Source organism: Oryzias latipes, chromosome 7 (genome assembly GCF_002234675.1).
Source record: "Oryzias latipes chromosome 7, ASM223467v1".
In the NCBI taxonomy this organism is placed as follows: Eukaryota; Metazoa; Chordata; class Actinopteri; order Beloniformes; family Adrianichthyidae; genus Oryzias; species Oryzias latipes.
Genome location: NC_019865.2, coordinates 6,358,728 through 6,376,225, shown reverse-complemented (window position 1 = coordinate 6,376,225; position 17,498 = coordinate 6,358,728). Strand labels below are relative to the sequence as shown.

The following is a 17,498-nucleotide window of genomic DNA, read 5'->3' as shown; positions in this document are numbered from 1 at the left end:
CCATTCACATTCAGACCTCAGTGAAGGAGTTCAACACATATTATGGGAGATTCCCATTACACTGTGTTATCTTATCAATTATCTAATTTTCTTGCGCACCGGCGCACGGAGGGCATGTAGGGGCTGCAGGCATGTCCGTCCCAGGTGCAGTAGGGATCTCTGGCCAGGCAGCACTCAGCACAGGCCTGGCCGTACAGCTCACACTGGTACAGAGCCAGTTGGGACACGCCCTCCTTGGAGCCCACAAACAACCACTGCTGAAAAGGGGTGGATTCAGGAGGGGGCAGAATGAAGGACCGTCAAGAAAAAGAAAGGGAAAGAGCAGAAAGAGGGAATTAGTTTCGATGCAGAGGATCAGCGGAGAAACAAAACTCTTATTTGCCTAAGACGTCCACGCAACTCCCATAGGATACTGACAGCAAGGGGTCATGGGGGGGTCATGTTTGTGTGTGGGAATGAGAAATGTGTCGATGCTTCTGTTTTCATCAACCATGCTTGGTGGAGGGAGATTGCTGTGGATTTTCTTTCTCTTAGAGCACAGACTATTTTAATAATGTATGTGTGTGTCTGTGTGTGTGTGGGATCTCTTCATCAATGCTCTGACTGAGGGGTAACCATAGCAACTGGTGATGAAGTTGTCCTTGGAGACACATGGTGGGGAGATGAGTGATACGTGTGATGTTGTGTGAGCTCGTGTGTGTCAGCAGGGGAGTTTGGAAGTTTGACAGGGAGTTCCTCTCATCATTTACCTTCTTCTTTGAAAGTTCCATTGCTGTCACTGGCGCTCGGTGCTGTGAGACACAAAAAAAAGGAGAAGATTGTAATTTTATACTGCAAAGACTAGAATATGAAGGTGCTATACACAGACATAGGACAGCTACCATTTACCAATTTAAGATTTGGAACAACTAATTACTTAGAAAAAAGATGGTTGTAAAAAGAAACGTCTTCATTTCATTTGAGTGAGTGTTTTCATGGAACATTCTTTTCAAAATTAAAAAAAAGAAAGTTAAACCCTGGGTTCTGGTCACACAAAGTTGAAACCAAATGAAAGGTTTTTAAGATCTAAAGCTCTAAAGCTTTGACACTTCTGTAACTCCATTTAAAATCATTTTAATTTCAATCTATAATTAGACTTCCATAAATAAACTCATTCCTGTGATTTATGCATTGAACCATTAGAAGTTAATTTTGTCACAATGAGCTGCAAACCATTTGCATACTACTTGAAAAAGGAGATGGCTTAGCCATCGAGGGACAGAAGTGGTGTTCAGAATTTATGGGTCACTTCTTTTAATCAATCCAACCATATAAACTGAAAAAAAGATTAGACTTCTATAGTAGAATTGATAAAATAGTATTGTGTAACTTTGACACAATTGCTTTATCTTTTGTGTCAGTTGTGATAGTGTTTTATTAAACCTACTTGTTTTACCTTATACTACTCATACCATGGTTTGGGTGAATACTCGATTCTGATTGGCTGCTGTCAATCAGTCAATTGAAGGCAACCCTAATTTAATTTTTTTTGATACTTTGAAAGATTGCCCTTTCCCTTTAACTGTGCTCCGCTTTGCGACAGACGCTTCAGGCTTCTGTGTCGTCTATTCATTGTTGTGTTGGGTGAATTAAAACGTTTTATGTAACACCAGCATTATTCAGTCGATCCACCATTTTCCTGCTCAAGAAAAAAAAGCCATTTTATTGCTTGTGGCAATAAGAATTGTGCTAAGAAGACTGGAAGAAAACAGCAAATACAAAAATGCTCAAGTAAGGCAGTTTCAGATGGTGCGCGGATAAAATGTGTGGTAAATGTGTACTTTATTGTAAAAAGATAGTTGATTTAATTTGTTGACAAGATTGCATTGAAGTTCAGTACTGTTTCTTGCCCTCGTTAAATCTTTGCTCACTAAATGGCATCACTACTTTTCATACTATAGTAGAAAAAGTTTACTAAGAGTCAACCAGAACCCTTATTATGGTTATCCGCACCCCTATCACTCCAAGTTTCTTGTAATATGTCATATTTTATGTTTTATATGTTTAAAAAATTAAAAAATCAATGTGACATTTTGTATAATACCAAGTCAGTTTTTTGTACCTGAAAAACCTGCATCTGCTCCAGAGTGACCTCCTGACCCTGTCCGTGTTCTCTGGGCAGATGGATGGCCTTCAGCACAAGACCAGAGTCTTAGAAAGAAAAAGAAAAAACATTTTCAGTCTCATCTTCAGGCTTATGATTTAAATGGGTTCTGTGTTTTTACAAAACCTACCTGTTCCGATGAACAAGACGTCATACGTGCTATCCACCGCCTCCACTCTGTCCACCAACAGTTTGCTGAACTTGTAGCTGATGCCAACTCTGACCAAGAGGGGGCGCTCTCCCAGTGGAAGCACATGTTCCTATAAAAGTGTAAATAACATTAGGAAACTGCACCACATGATTGCTTTTCCACAGTGTCAGCCAAGCTGTTCTCAACCAAAATGACAAAGGTTTCATGTCCCCAGAGACTTCACTTATTCAATCCCTCAATATAATTAAGTTCTTTGTACAGAAATAGAGAAGAATGACTCGGTCAGGGATAAAATAGATCACAGTGTGATTAAATTAAATGAATGTATTAAAGGATCAGCTGAACCTGCAGCAGCGGGTGAGTCCTGCTGAAGAAAATAACGTCGTCAGGATACTCTCTGGTTGAGCTGTAACTTCCATATGTGCTGCTGGGACACTGGGGGTAAAAGAACATAAAGAGATGTAATAAAGCTTTTAATTACTGCTTTTATGGAGCAAAATAAAAAACAACTTTTTATGACTTCTGTTATTAAATCTAAGACAAAATTAAGTCTGATTTGGGGGAGAAAGGTCTCTCTTCTTTTTATTTAAAGGTTTTTCAGTAAAGAGTCCAGTTGAGAAGATAAAGGCTAAATTCACCCCAACCCCTAAAAGACTATATAGTGCCCAGTGATTTTAACCCTATGTAAAACTCCAGTGTTGACATTATTTTGACTACCGTAACTCTTCAACGTTTATGTTCATACAACGCCTGTTCCATTAATGGAAAATATCAAGTTGAAATCTAGAGCTGGTGCACCCACTAGGTCTGCAGCTAGGGGTGAGTGTGTGGTGCCTTACAGGCGTACCAATTTGAGACAAACTGTTCTGTCTGTTATGACCTGTAACATCTGGAACACTTTACCTCATGTCCAACTTTTCTTACATTTAAGAAGCAACTTAAAATCTGGACACATATCACATTTTGACTGTTTAAATCACATGTGTCAATCTCAAGGCCCGCGGGCCAAATGTGGCCCACCATGTCATTTAATGTGGCCCCCGAGAGCACAAAGGTTTTTAATTTATTAAAATAATAATTGGTTTGTATTTATTCATATCTAGGGGGGATCTGACTTGAAATATCAGATTGGGCTTAAACACTGTCCACATAACCTAACCTGACAGAATCAAATTTAAAAGGATTTATGCTCGAGTAACAAGCAAAAATATGTTTTCCATGCAACTGTAATTGTCACTTTAAAAATTTATAATACAAAAATAATAAGTTATTTAACATTAAAGAGTAGGTATATTTATTTTTCATTACATTTAGTTACATGTATACATTATATTTGGCCCTTTGAGGACAACCACTATGCTGATGTGGCCCTCAGTGAAAATGAGTTTGACACCACTGGTTTAAATGGTTTCATTATAATAATTCATCATTTGATGTATTTCCTTGATAAACTGTGCAGAGACAACTCTATTTCTAAAATTCAAACTCTTACTGAATTTTGTATTATTGCCAATTTTTTTGTCGATTTTATATTAGCTTTGTAGCTAACATTGGCTCATTTATAGAATGCCCACTGTTCCTATTCAAATACATATTAAGTGAATAAAGAATTACAACATATTCTGAATGAAAGAAAAGCATGCTTTTGACAGTAGTAGTAGTCAATCAACGTAAATCAGCTGATTCTGTCGCGGAGAAAAGCAGCTCTGCGCTGATATGCAACACTTTTCATTAGTAACGTGTTGCACAACAGCGTAAAACCGATTTGAAAAGTCACCTTTCTCCAGAGAATCCGATGATTCAGGTCAATCGCATACAGGGTTGAAAAGATGATGCTATGTCAAAGAGCATGTGTCATTCGGGTGTCACTGACGACATCTCAGATTATAAACTTTATTAATTTAATTCGGACTTGCTCACATGGGATATATGACGTCACCCATTTGTCAAAGAAAAACATAAGAAATGTGAACATTTTACGAAGACTATTTTATGAATCCACTGTGTTCCGATGATGAAAACGTATTAAAAAAATTTTGAAGAAATCTTTTTTAAATGACCAATTGCTTCCGCGCAATGCATGGTGGTCTATATTTGCCAAGAAGTCAGTCAACTTGGACAGCCCAAAAAAATGGCTAATATTGTGCACTAGTGAGTAGTGGGAGAATTCGGACAGAACCAAGAAACTGTCAGGGGAAGACACTTTTGAGTGTGAACTTACGGTTCCTGGGCGTGGATAGGGCACTTTTCCTGTGAACTCTGCCCACTTATACTGAGGCCCCTCTTTATGCAGGAAGTTTCCTTTAAAAGCTCGGACCACATCCTCCATTCGATAAACGCAAACAGCTGAGCCATTCAGGATATCACTGTGAATAAAGCAGAGGAGCCAACATCAAGTTTTACTTCCACCTTTACTCATAAGCACTAGTATTGGAAAAGTCAATGCAATTTAAGAGCTCCTTTGATATTTTGATAAGATGCTTTTGGGTCTTCAGGCCGTAGGTGTCAGACAAAGATCTGACTAAAAAGATGCAACTCATTTCAATTTGTAATGGGAAAGACATGAATTAGCTTAATGTGAAGCCTTTCAAAATCCACATTGCATGATTGTGGGTCTCTAGTTATTTGTGTTTCATTAAATGTGCCACAAAACGAATGCAGATTATGATGAAGTCTGAAGGATTTCTTGCAAAGCGTTTAGTAAAAACAGACACAAGTCTTAATGATTCATGGTGTCTCTCTGGGTTCACTTTAGTGGCACACATGTTTTTGATAGTAGATTCACCGCTACAGTTTTACAAAAAAAATCAAACTTTATGTAATTCTGTTTATTTATAAAGAGCCAACTTACAACTGAGGTTGTCTCAATGTGCTAGATAGAAAACAACTTCACAGAATAAGATGAAGAGCACAAAAGCAACAGAAGTAGTTAGAGCAGATGGCAAAGTGACAGCTTACACTCGTCCAGCCTTCAAAATCTATTGAGTGTGAATAATCATGACTGTAAAGAGACACAAGCTTCTATTCAGAGAGAATGACCCCTCGGCAGCCTGCAGCTCTGCGGTTGTGACCCCACCCTGAGTGTTGGTTTGGATTTTGAGTCCAGTCTTCACTGAGATTCCAGGCACAAATTCCAGAAAACGGACCGACACCCTGCTCAGCCTGGACAAATGTGTCACACTGCTGTGTGGCAACTGTGACGTCCTGCTCGGTGTGCCAACATCAGCCTGGTGAACGACAGGAACTTTGATAGGTATCTATTTAAATCCAATCAAACTTTGTATGTAAAGCACACAAAGTAACACAAATTGCTCTACATAGTTACAATTTTTCAATTTCAGACCTTCACCAAAAAAATACAATAATAAAAATGAAATGATAAAACACACAATGACCACAACACCCTTGACCCCTACGCACACAACATAAAATGATTTAGGTCCAACATGAAAAGTAGTAATCTGACTAGATATTGGAGTAGGGAAAAGATTTTTTGGGAAATTGTCAACACCAGCGACCTCCCCACTCATATTCACAGAAAACTCTACCACAGGACCCCTCCCAATCAACACAAGGAGCCAGACCCAGAAGACCCCACTGTAAAGACCCTATTTACTGAGGAGGCTTCATCACTGGTGTGAAGGATCCCAACACTTGAGTTACAACTAATGCAAAAGGAATATATTACATTAAAAAGTAACATTAGAAATTAATAACCAGATACATAAATAATGGATGGATGTAAAGTGGCTGAATAGCGCAATGACATCTTTCCAGTGTGGGTCCTTGGGACAAGACCCTTTAAACTACTGTAGCCACAAGGGGGCCCAAGTCTGGGTCTCCCTGTGCCAGTCTCCAGCACAGACAAAATACAGGGTTGCGTCAGGAAGGGCATCCGCTGTAAAACTCCCTGAAAAAACCCACCTGCTGTGGCAAGGAATATGCTGAAAAGTGAAGAAGATCCAGGCTTTTCTAGCTTTTCCTGCCGGCTGCATTACAGATTATCACCTTTTTCAGAACCAAATCAACTTCCTACAATATATACAATGTTTCCCTGTTTCTCTGACCATCAGGTTATCCTATGCATCAGTCTTTGATATTTAATCTTTTTTATCATCTATACTCAGTAAAGTTGAACTCTGTTAGCAATCCATAAGTGTCCAACAGTTTTTGCATTTAGCCCACAGTACTGCACTTGTCCTTCATGACAGTTTCATAATGAAGGCATTACAGTGTTAAAGTAGGGGTGCAGCCCATGTTCTGAACTGAAAGGATTCCATTCACGAGTCACAGTGACACAAAACCACACTGCTTTGTGTTTCTCAGTGTAACAGTAGTGTGTTTGTGTGTGTGTGCCACATCACAATGACCCACGAGACGCTCATATGTTGTCTCATCACAGATGACTATTATGCAAAGCAGTTCCAAAGAGCTAGTTTTTTAGTATGTGTAGAAAACTATGAAAAAACATATCTTTTCATTTCTAAAATGGTGGTAAAAGAAGTAATGAAATCTTGGCATCCAAAATAACAAGTATTACTTAATAAAACTTAATCAAAAGTTTCATAGTTTTAAAGATTAAAGATTTTTGGTGGACTGGAAGGTAATTGTTGCTTTTAACTAAAATGTATCGTTTTTGTATTTCTAGCAATTAAACAATCTTGTTTCATTTAAGAAATAATGTATTATCCCTTGGCATTTTTTATTGACTTTATGAAATGTGCTATATAAATAAAAGTGGGATGAATTTGAATTAGTCATAATTTTTCACAAGGTTTCACACCCACGTGAGACGCCTGCCAGCTCAGCAGGAAGTTTTTGTGCATTTTTCTCGTCTTAATATATATTTTTTGTGGCAGTCTATGTTCTTTTCCCTTCACTTGACGCTTAAAGCTTCACTCCCCTGAACTGTAGCATCGGCAAACGCCCAATCTAAATTTAAAGTAGCAGATAAAAACATTCAAACCAACCGAAAAAACCTCTAAGAAGGAGGATTTCAAATTATAGGCCGTCTCTTTCTTTCACTACATTTTCAAACACACAAGCAATGATGCAAACAAACTACACAAAACTTTGTTCTAAACCTTTTCTGTATCACAAGGGGAAAATACCTTGAAGTGGTAAACAGGCCATAGATGAGAGGATTCTTCTTGTCTTTTCCGTTGAGAATAAAGATGTCCTCTGCAAGGAAAAGATCAAAGGAGAAAATGGGGAGAAGAAACACAAATGTCAGTTGAAGGGCATTCAAATAAAATTCTAACAATACCTGCTTGGTACCTGTCTGACTGTACAAGTGTGGTGTGCAGGGCTTGCAGGTACTTCATATTTATTAGGCATGTCTCTGTGCGTCTGTGTTACATGCATGCATCCATCAGCCTGACTGATCATGACTGCACGGATGAATGGCTGCTTGCAGTGAGCATGTAGCCATTAATAACAAGCTGCAGTTGGTGGGATGAGGGCTGAGTCGGCTGCCGGAGAACAACTCCTGCTGTCATGCGCCGCCATCGCGCCTCAGTCATCATTCTGCATTTCAAAACACTGCACTTTATTACATCTGCTGCATATTTTCAGCCCATCTGTGGCCCCTTATGCAGCTCATGCAGTCAGTGAGATTCTGATGATTTTACATTTAAAAGTTGATCATTTGCTTTGGCATCCATTTAAACTTCATTCATTTTAGTGAAGCAAGTCTTTTAACTTTAAACTTGAACCCTTAAAGAGTAAAATGCAGAAATAAAAAATGAAAGACCCACTCTGATCATCTTTTAATCTATTTTCAAGTGGTCTTTTAATTGTGATGAAGGGGTTGTCAGCCAAAATCATAACAACTGTTATGTTCTATAGTTTCTGCAGAGCGGCAGGAGTTCATTAGAAATCTGCCTCTGAGTTGTGGGTAGCATGGGTTGGCATAAAAAAAGCTAAGCTCGCCCCCCTTCCCATCACCAATTACTGAAAGCTCTGTGTTTATATGCTATTCTTACAGCTTCTCACACCCTCAACCTATGCATATATATGTGGGGAACGAAATTGGAGTCATTCAGGCAAATGGTAAATGGTAAATGGCGTGCACTTATATAGCGCTTTTTACCTTCTTTCGAAGGCCCAAAGCGCTTTACAGTCACAGACCCATTCACCCATGCACACACACATTCACACACAGGCATACAGTTTGGAGCCAGATGTAAGCTCGGACGGGAAAAACAAAGACGTACATTTATTTGTTTGTAAGCATGCGCATCAGAATGGAGTGAAGCAGCAAGCTTGTGGCCCACACAGGATATTTTCTATGTATTTTCTATATAACAATCTTTTTCAAACAACTTTTTTTTTTTGTCTGCTCCTGATTCACACTGATTTGAGTAAAGAAAAACTACTCAGAAATGCAATTTGAAACCTTGTGCTATCCCTGGCACTTTAACATTAGGAGTTGGGTCATCTAGACCCACTAGACAGGGCGCTGAACCTTTTTTCTTCAATGATTTGTGATCTTCACTGGTGTCCATGGATTACATGAAATCTTCTCCACCTTTATCCACCTTTGTCATGGTAGGGAGAACACTTCAGTGGTCATCTTGACCCCATAGGATTGCACAAGGGTTATGCTTAATTTTCTTTATACATGTCCTCCTTTGAAATACACAGCAAAATTGAGCATCACTTTGTAATTCCATTGTTGCTACTTGGAATTTTAGAAAAGTTGTTAGGAACAGCAAAAACATCTACATTTGGTAGTAAAGTAATTCAAGGGGAGAAAATGCCTTATACATTGACAAGGTATGGTAAGAAGAAACATTTTAATTTAAAAAGTAATATTCCACCTGTTGCTAATCTAATTCTAGGTAGCTCTGAAATTAAGGTAGTGTTGTTGGAAAATTGTCAGCAGGCAAGTTTGAGCTGGAGTTGGCTCAAGCACACAAGCAAACCAACATTACACAGGGAGGAACAGGCTTGTCTTGTAAACACGCTGCACTGTTTATATTTTTTCGTAAATCATTTTCAAAGCATGTCTAAACATTTATTTCTATTTTTATTTAAGAAATCTCTGAAATGTCTTTGGGAAGATTGCATAGTGTTTTTCTCTTTAAATTAACAAAGCCCCTGCTGTCCTTCATGTGTTTTTTTGTGTAGCAGCAGCATGTTTGAGGTTATAACAGAAAAGAGGTTCTGCAAAAGCCTGATAAAAGGATAACTTGCGTAAACTCCAACAGTCTGGTGATAAATCAGGCTGCTTAAACAGTCTATTGGGATAAAGCTATATGAAGCTACGTGCTCCTATAGCAAATCTTTATTATTATTATTATTATTATTAGTATTATTATTATTATAGAAATCTTTTTAGCCGATGCTCGGTCAACTAATCAAAAAAGTTGAAAGATTATCAAGAATTGATCAAAGTTTATGTTTATCCATTGCTGGTTAGGAATAAATTAACTACTTTAAAGCATGTAGTACTACTCAAAAAACAACAACAAAAGATTTCAGACTAAAACTGTAAACTTATAGCCTAACTCAAAAAATAAAAAGACAAACCAAAAATAACCCATAAATCAATGTTAATATAGATTGCATATATAATGCACATCGTTGAGCATTGTCTGCTTATAGGACTATAAATTTGCGCTAACTTATGATTTAATACGCCTTTTGATAGTTAATATCTACTTTTAATGCATATTATGCGGTGTGAGAATTATGTGACTGCAGAGCAGAATGATAAACATTTAACTTAAACAGAAGCCCAACCCTAAATTGAACAATTTAGATATTTATGCACTTGGATGTCTTTGGGGATGATTTTCTAAATTTGGATCGGAAACGATTATTTTCTTTTCTAACATGCATCTTCCAATTATTTTTGCCATGCACCTTGTTGCATAATGTTCTTCTTTGGCTGTTACAGCCTGGAGTCTGCTTTGTCTCTCTCAGTTTATTTAATTCATACTCACTCAAAGGCTTTTGTCTTCTGTTTGGCACAACAGTCCCAGATAAGACCTGGGAACGTTTTATCTTCCCATCACAACAGCAGAGAACAGCGTATTGTTTTTCTTGGCGGCATGTTGTGATAAAGTAGAAATACATGGTTCGGGTATGGAGGCGTTTGGTAAGTTACTGTAAAAGTTTTTAGAAAACTCACAGATGAAAGTTTCAGACACAGACTTTGCAGCTTTACAGGTTATAAATGGATGTTTACAACAAGCCTCCTCTCCCAGTCTGAGGCGGAGAAGTTGTTGTGGTGACGGAGATGCCCAAGCGTATCCCCGTTCCCACATTCTTGTCGTTCCTGCTGCTTCAAGTGGCCACCGTGAAACGGGGGCTCGCAGGAGGGCCGATCTCATCTCATCACAATCCCGTTCGCCACACACAGTGACAGATTCAGGGGTGCGCACACAACAATGACAGAAACACAAACACGTCCAGCCACATTTGTGCACACACCATCGCCAACTGCATGGCAGCAAGTAAACTCTCACACTAATGAACTGCCTGTAGGTCCACAAACACTCACTCAGGAGGGAGCCGCATTCCTTCATATCACTGCCTATTCTTCACAAATTTTATCAGTTTTTGGCTTTCAGCTTCATAAATTTTGTCTTCTTTGCATTTTTTTCCTTTGCTTGCATTTTTATAATGTCTCTTTTCTTAAGATCTTTTTTTTTTTACTCCCGAACATTATTTGCAGCAAGTTGTCTTTCCGGTTCACATCTCCCAAAGAATGGCCCCCCACTCCTCAACTCCTTCAGTTAATCAAACTTTTATTATCTCTTCTTTCGTGTTTCTCCCCCTCCACTTACCTTAAAGGTTTTATTATGTTTGCTTTATAACTCTGGATGATGTATAGGTTCAGTGCCCCGTTGTTGTATTTAAAGTTTTGTGAAGGAAGGTAAGAGGCACCATGACAACAGGGTCTTTGGTGAGATTTATAGTTACAGAAGTGAGTTTTATAGCTGCACAATCAGCCTGACAGAAGATTAGTGAAGTGCTGCTGCAGCTGGTGTCTCATTAAACCTGATGGAAGTAATGATTAAATGGTGGCAAGAGGAGACAGCTGATAAAACCTGTGCATCCAGATGGATGGGCAACCTCATGTTAGCCAGAGCTGAAAAACTGAGGTGGAATGGATCCATAATGGTCTGCTTCAGGAAGACGTGTGGAATGTGGTGTTTTGCTAAATGAAAGGAAAACAGAAAATAGAAAACGCTTGTTACAGGAAAGTGAACTGACTCTCAATCGACCTATTTGGACATTCTTTTTGGCTTCCTGACGTACTTTAAAAGTTAGCACAAAAGTACAGACATTGGTGTTTGGTAGATTATTCCTCCATCCGTTTTTAGAAGCAGCTGAATATCTTTCAGGGTCACAGGGTTGCTGGAACCCGTCCCAGTAACTGTTGGGCAAAGGCAGGTTACATCCTGAACAGATCACCAATCTGTTGCAAAGGCCACGCATGGAGAAAATCCACACATGCACCGGGGGAGCATGCAAACTTTCACACTATTGCGTTCCAGCTGGGATTCAAACCAGTGCCATCTCACTGTGAGGCAAGACTATTTACCTGTCAAGCCCTTGTTTGCAGGATTATTTGATAGTAATTTGCCAAACAGCTTATAATGGTGTAGCCATTGGCTTTTGTCTTGAGCTTCTTGTCCTCTCAGAAGCTGTCTGTCCTGTTGCATGTGGTCAGCAGGGGCTCCAAGAATCAACATGCCACAATGCTTTCACACATCCATCTATTAGTCTTTTTGGGATCTAGTGGCGCTATGAGCTTAATATGAACCTTTAACTATTTTTAACCACTCTTCAAGAATATTGGTAATGTAAATCTTGTGTGTATCTGTTTGTGTGCATAAGTCCTGTGAGATGAATCTTTCCATCATTAATTTATGAATATACTTTCAACCTGTTAATAGTTGTGTGCAGACTGTTTTTTGTTGTGTAAACTAAGTCATGCAATTTACTTATGACACTCTTGTGTTTTTACATTGTATTATCGAATGCTCCCTCATATCCCCCATTCTAACCCCTTATCCCCCATCTCTAACATCCCACTGAATCTCACTGTCTCTTCTTTTCTTCCATCCGGTCCAACAAGGAACACTTAAAAATATTAGTATCACAAATAAACCTTAGCCTCGAATACAAGAGGGGTCCATAAAAATATACACTCTTTTTGTCTGAAGATCCATAAATCCCTATTGAAACAATAAAATATGTCTAACACAAGAGGCCTTCAGCTCTGATGTGCTTGCTCAGCTGTTGGACAGGATGAGTAAAAAAATAAACAAATACTTTATTTGTTCCAACTACCGTAACTCTTCAACTTTTTCCGCAATTATTGTAATCCCAGTGGGTTCTTAAGCAGAGAAAAGCAGCACTATATTTTTGCTAGTAGTAAAATATCACATTTGTCTACTAGACAGCCGCATCCTCATCATCAGAATCAGTTGCATCAATTATGTAAACAAACTGTTATGATAGTTCAAAGAAAATGTATTATTTAGTTATCGCCAGCAACATCTCTGCTGTTAAAGGGTTAAATACAAACCTACTTTTGCTCTCTTTGATTAGTAGACAAATTCGTTATTTTATTACATGTGCATTTTTATAAGTTTACGTGTGTGAACATGTGACTTTTGTCTGTTTAAAGGTGTAAAGACAAACTGACCCTTTTTTTCTGATTTTAGAGTCTCAGTTCGTTAATGAACGCAAGCATATAAGCATTTATTAGCTGACAGTTTTTGTTTGTGTTTTGTTTTTTTTATCCTCTATGTTTTCCCAATAGACATTATCATGTGTTTTAAGTTTTTGATTTATTTGTTTAATTAACTCGCTCATATTAAGAAAGAGCAACCTGCGAGCGTGAAGTCACCCGCGAGGGTCCAAAATTCTGTGTGCTGCACAAAAAAGCATTGAATGATGAATGATTCTGCATCTAAGTTCATCAGAAATGTCTTCTGTTTACAGTAAGATTCACATGAATACCTTCATCTATTGTACTTATTTTAATTTGGAGGTGAGGTAGAGCCTTCTGTCCAAAATTAATTATTTTCTTTGCAATTTTTACACTTCTAATTGAACATATGTAGTTGTTCAAACACACTGCAGGGAAACTGTGCAAATTTGAATACTGGCAAATATAGAGGTCACACAAGTAAGAGTAATTTGTTGAGTATCAACTGGATAAAAAAGTAGATCTATCCATTATCAGTCTCTAGATGTTTTTTTTTCCATTCCTAATCATGAAAGCCTGTAAAAAAAAAATTCATAGCAATACCCAAACCTGACACTCCCATCAACACAGCTGCTCTTCTATCACAAAATTTCCCAAAACAACCTGAAAACTTACAGTAAATGCTATGAGACCCCCAAAAAGTGACCTTTTTTGTAAAAAAAACAACAACAAGGTTTTATAGTTTCAAACGTGGCTTGAAAATGGTTTTCTTAAGCAGACTTATTCCAAAATGAAGAACGTACTGAGTAATTGAAAAAATTACTTAAGGACTAAACTGAAATGTTGCTTTTTCTGTGAGCATTCATCTCCAGATGAGAACGTTGTTAAAGGTTAGAGAACACAGTCAGCACAACATTTTTCTTTTCACACACTTTGAAGAAGACGCCTCAGTTATTTATGGCGCAGCCCAGCAAGCGCTCAATCTTATCGCTCCACGACAAGTTTAAATCACATCTGATTTAGCCTCACCACAGATCTCTGCTGCCTGATTTACGAAACTGTAGGGACTTTATCGCCATTAATCATGAACAGCAGAGATTTTAAAAAAATACAACTCGTTGAAACGTTTATCGGACAGAGTATGAGGCTAGGCTGCTTCTGTACGCCGTGTCCTGACAGAAAGACCAGGTACTTTAATGAGAATTGATGATAAATGTTTTTAATGATGTTGCAACATTTCATTAGTCCTCTGACTCACAGACGTGGATGAGTTCCTTTGTCTTCATGCTTTCCTTTTCTTTGCATCTTTTTTTCTTTTCTCATCAGGTGTTCTTTCTGTATCACTTCTCACTCATATCTACATTTCCCAGGGTTCCTCTGGGCATCTCCTTTTTTTTGTTGTTTTTCACTACCCTGTCCTTTCCAGGCTCCATACCTCCCTCCTGCTTTGTCTATTTTTCTTCATCTCTAGTCCATCCATCTGTCTGGCCTATTTTCTGAGAGGGATTGTTCTTGTTTCTTCTTCTCTAAACAAAACAAGGCTTTTTCCCCTGAGGAAAGATAGTCCTGTCTACCCTGCAGCCCCAGCCCTTATCTTTCCCCTATTCCTCCTCCTTCTCATACTAATTGTCTGGCTTGACCCCCCCAGCAAACACCCCTATTCTCCTCATTTCTTCACCTTTCTTTCCCTCCCTTTCTATCCAGCCATCCCTGAATGTAAACATCCACGTCTCACTGCTTCCTCCTCCTCCTCTTCGTCACCTTTTTGTTCAAATGCCGTCTTACAGTAATTCGCTAATAATACCTCTGACTCCATCTTGTCTGCTCCTTTGGCCCCTGTGGCTATTGGCCCTAATTCTTTTGTATCCCTATTGTTCTCCGTGACACGTTTTCCCTCCACCGACCTCTGGTCTCGTCTTCAATTCTATCTGTCCCTCGACTTCTTCATGATTTCAAAATGACAAAGATTTAGGAGAAACTCCTCATTTGATCGCTTTTTTAAAATAAAAAATGTTTAATCAATGACTAGATCTTGAGTGAAAATACAGAAACATACAATTATTCCTTTGCTTTTTCTGACTGACAGTAGCCTTGGTCTCGTTTAGATCCACCAAATAATCCTCTCTGGTTTTGTTTTTTCTTTCTTTCACACAAGTAACTTTAATTTTAAATGCTCCTTTTCCCCTTTTTTTTTATTTAGCCAATCTGCTTTTATTATTCCAATTCAACTCTGAAGGCTTGTCATGGCAATAAGTTGTGACTCAAAGTGTAACTTCAAAAGTTTAAAATACCTTTTAGCCATACTTAAGAAATGTTAATTATTTTCTGTTATTTCCATTTATTTCATCCAGTTTAGGAACAAGGTCTAAAATCCCAGAGAGTATTGCGTGAGTTGTAGGCAAAATATTTGCTCTGAGCTGCACGGCGGAACTACAGGTTTGCGTTATGTTCTCAAACTTTAATGTTTCACACATTTTTTTTCCATTTGTCTTTCAAATGCCTTTTCCATTTAATCCAAATTTGTTCCCATGGTCCTGGAAGTAACTTTATAAATGACTCAATACTTTCATTATTGATCTCTCTGAATATAGTGGTTTATTTTATTAATTTTTTTAAGAGAGTTGCAAAGCTCTTTGGTTGTTTTATAGTGTGATCAAATAGAACTGATTCAAAAACTGGAACTGAACTGCAAGTTTTAACCAAAAAAAATTTGTTTTGTGAAAATTTTAGAGAATAAATCACTATTTAGAATTCCTGTTGATGTAATTCACTTTGCCAATTCCAACACTCTTTCAAAAAATGCTAGAGATTTTCAATTTATTACTTACAGATAAGTTTAACTTTTTATTAAAATAACCCAAATAGGACAAACATATTGTCTATGGTTCACCTATATTTTGCTGTTTGAGCCGTAGTCACAAGCACCGTATGGGGGGTTGATACATGCAGATGCTGCAGGGTTTTGGGTTGTCCAGCCCTGTGGAGAGTTGTAGAGAGATGTGTCTTGAAGTTGTCTTGAGGTCCGTATGGCCACCTCAAGAGACGTCATTGAAAATGGAACAAACCATTGTCGTGCATGTGTTAAGCTTATGGTGAAGCATTTGTAAGGCCAAAGTAAGTAAAGAAGACGCTGTCGTGCAGCACACATACGCCACACTCTAGTTATTAGTAAGGTAACGATTCAGGCCCTTTACTAGGGTGGCCCAGAAGGGTCACAACACAACACTTTAGATTTCGCAACAGAACACAAAATAATACACTACAATTCGTCACAACACTAAACTGACCATGCACAAACGCTGCACACATGGTGTGTGCAGGTGATACATGAGTGCCCCCATAGGACGGATGTCGTTGTAATTTCCTCAATTCTAACAGGCTGCAAGTGAGTAGCGTGGAAAGACCTCATGGTTGTCACGTGAGCATCATTTATATTCTCCTTGTCCAGTGCGCAAGATTTTGAGGAGATTAAAAAAAATAGACAAATCCGTCGACACGCCTGCATCTCACCCACTCTACCCTTACTTACCCTTACATGTTAAGCGTTTGCTACGACCTGTCACTTGCAGCATATTCATAGAAAATAATGTGCATGAACATTCTCGCTCTACAGTCTACGAACATGCTTTTTCCAGAGGGACACCTGTGTGTCTCCTACCGGTTTGCTCATTTGTTTTACCCGCAGACACTTCGTATCCACCCATAAGGGCAGTTGTCACTAAGGCTGAAACCCTCAGCGACTTTTTTCCCCAAGTTTTTTTTTTTTTTCCAAAGTCTAGAAGGATTTGGTGACATCCTATGTCTGAAACCCAAAATGTTACACACCCATATAAAAATACATTCCAAACATGACTGAAGGGCCTTAGTGTCTTTACCATGAGGACACTAGTCCTAGCCACAATGAGCTTTCTGTGTCTTTGTCTAAAACCTCAAAGCATGACTCTAATCCATAATAACAACCACAACAAGGCAGCAAAAACGAGAGTCTATGCTCTCACTCCATTGTCCGAAGTGTCTCTCCAATGGCTAACCTTTTCCATACTTCCAGAGTCAACAACTTCAACCAAAACATTTGACAATAAGACATACGTTAAAGTGCCACAGACTTTAAAACAGCTAAACAATAGACTCAAAGCAGTCCTGTCCTGTGAATCACATCCTGCGGTCGCTGCAGATCAAAGTCTTTGCGTAAAACAAAGTCAGACAGAAAACATTTAAATTTGGATTACGTAAGTAAAGACCTACAATGACAGAAATTGGGTAAAATAAATGTATGAATATATATACGAATATATATAGCTGTTCTGTAGAACAACAAAGGGACGAGTTCTGCTCTGATCTCCTACTTTGTACAAATCACTCCTTTTTTTTTATTGTTGCAATTACAGTGGAGTAGTCGACTTCCATTTATGACTGAAAACAAAACCCTTCAAGTTTAGCCAAGGATAAAATAAGTCATTTTAAACAGATGCATTCATCTGTTCTGGTTTCCTCATAAAACCTCCCTGTTTCTTTTGTTGTGTTCATTTACT

At 38.4% G+C, this 17,498-nt stretch overlaps 1 protein-coding gene across 2 annotated transcripts in view; it reads right to left on the bottom strand.

Annotated features, from left to right (window-relative positions):
* Window positions 1-17,498, bottom strand: part of LOC101167868 (semaphorin-3ab) — a 73,024-nt gene that overhangs the window by 6,658 nt on the left and 48,868 nt on the right. Inside the window, exons 9-15 of one of the 2 annotated variants that reach the window (XM_011476831.3) lie at window positions 7,406-7,475; window positions 4,516-4,660; window positions 2,640-2,729; window positions 2,274-2,403; window positions 2,102-2,190; window positions 750-791; window positions 100-254 (exon numbers count right to left, since the gene is read on the bottom strand). In XM_011476831.3, the coding sequence (XP_011475133.1) occupies window positions 100-254; window positions 750-791; window positions 2,102-2,190; window positions 2,274-2,403; window positions 2,640-2,729; window positions 4,516-4,660; window positions 7,406-7,475 (721 nt within the window). Of the gene's footprint in view, window positions 1-99; window positions 258-749; window positions 792-2,101; window positions 2,191-2,273; window positions 2,404-2,639; window positions 2,730-4,515; window positions 4,661-7,405; window positions 7,476-17,498 lie in introns of both variants that reach the window. The other variant, XM_004070605.4, reaches the window with a different exon arrangement.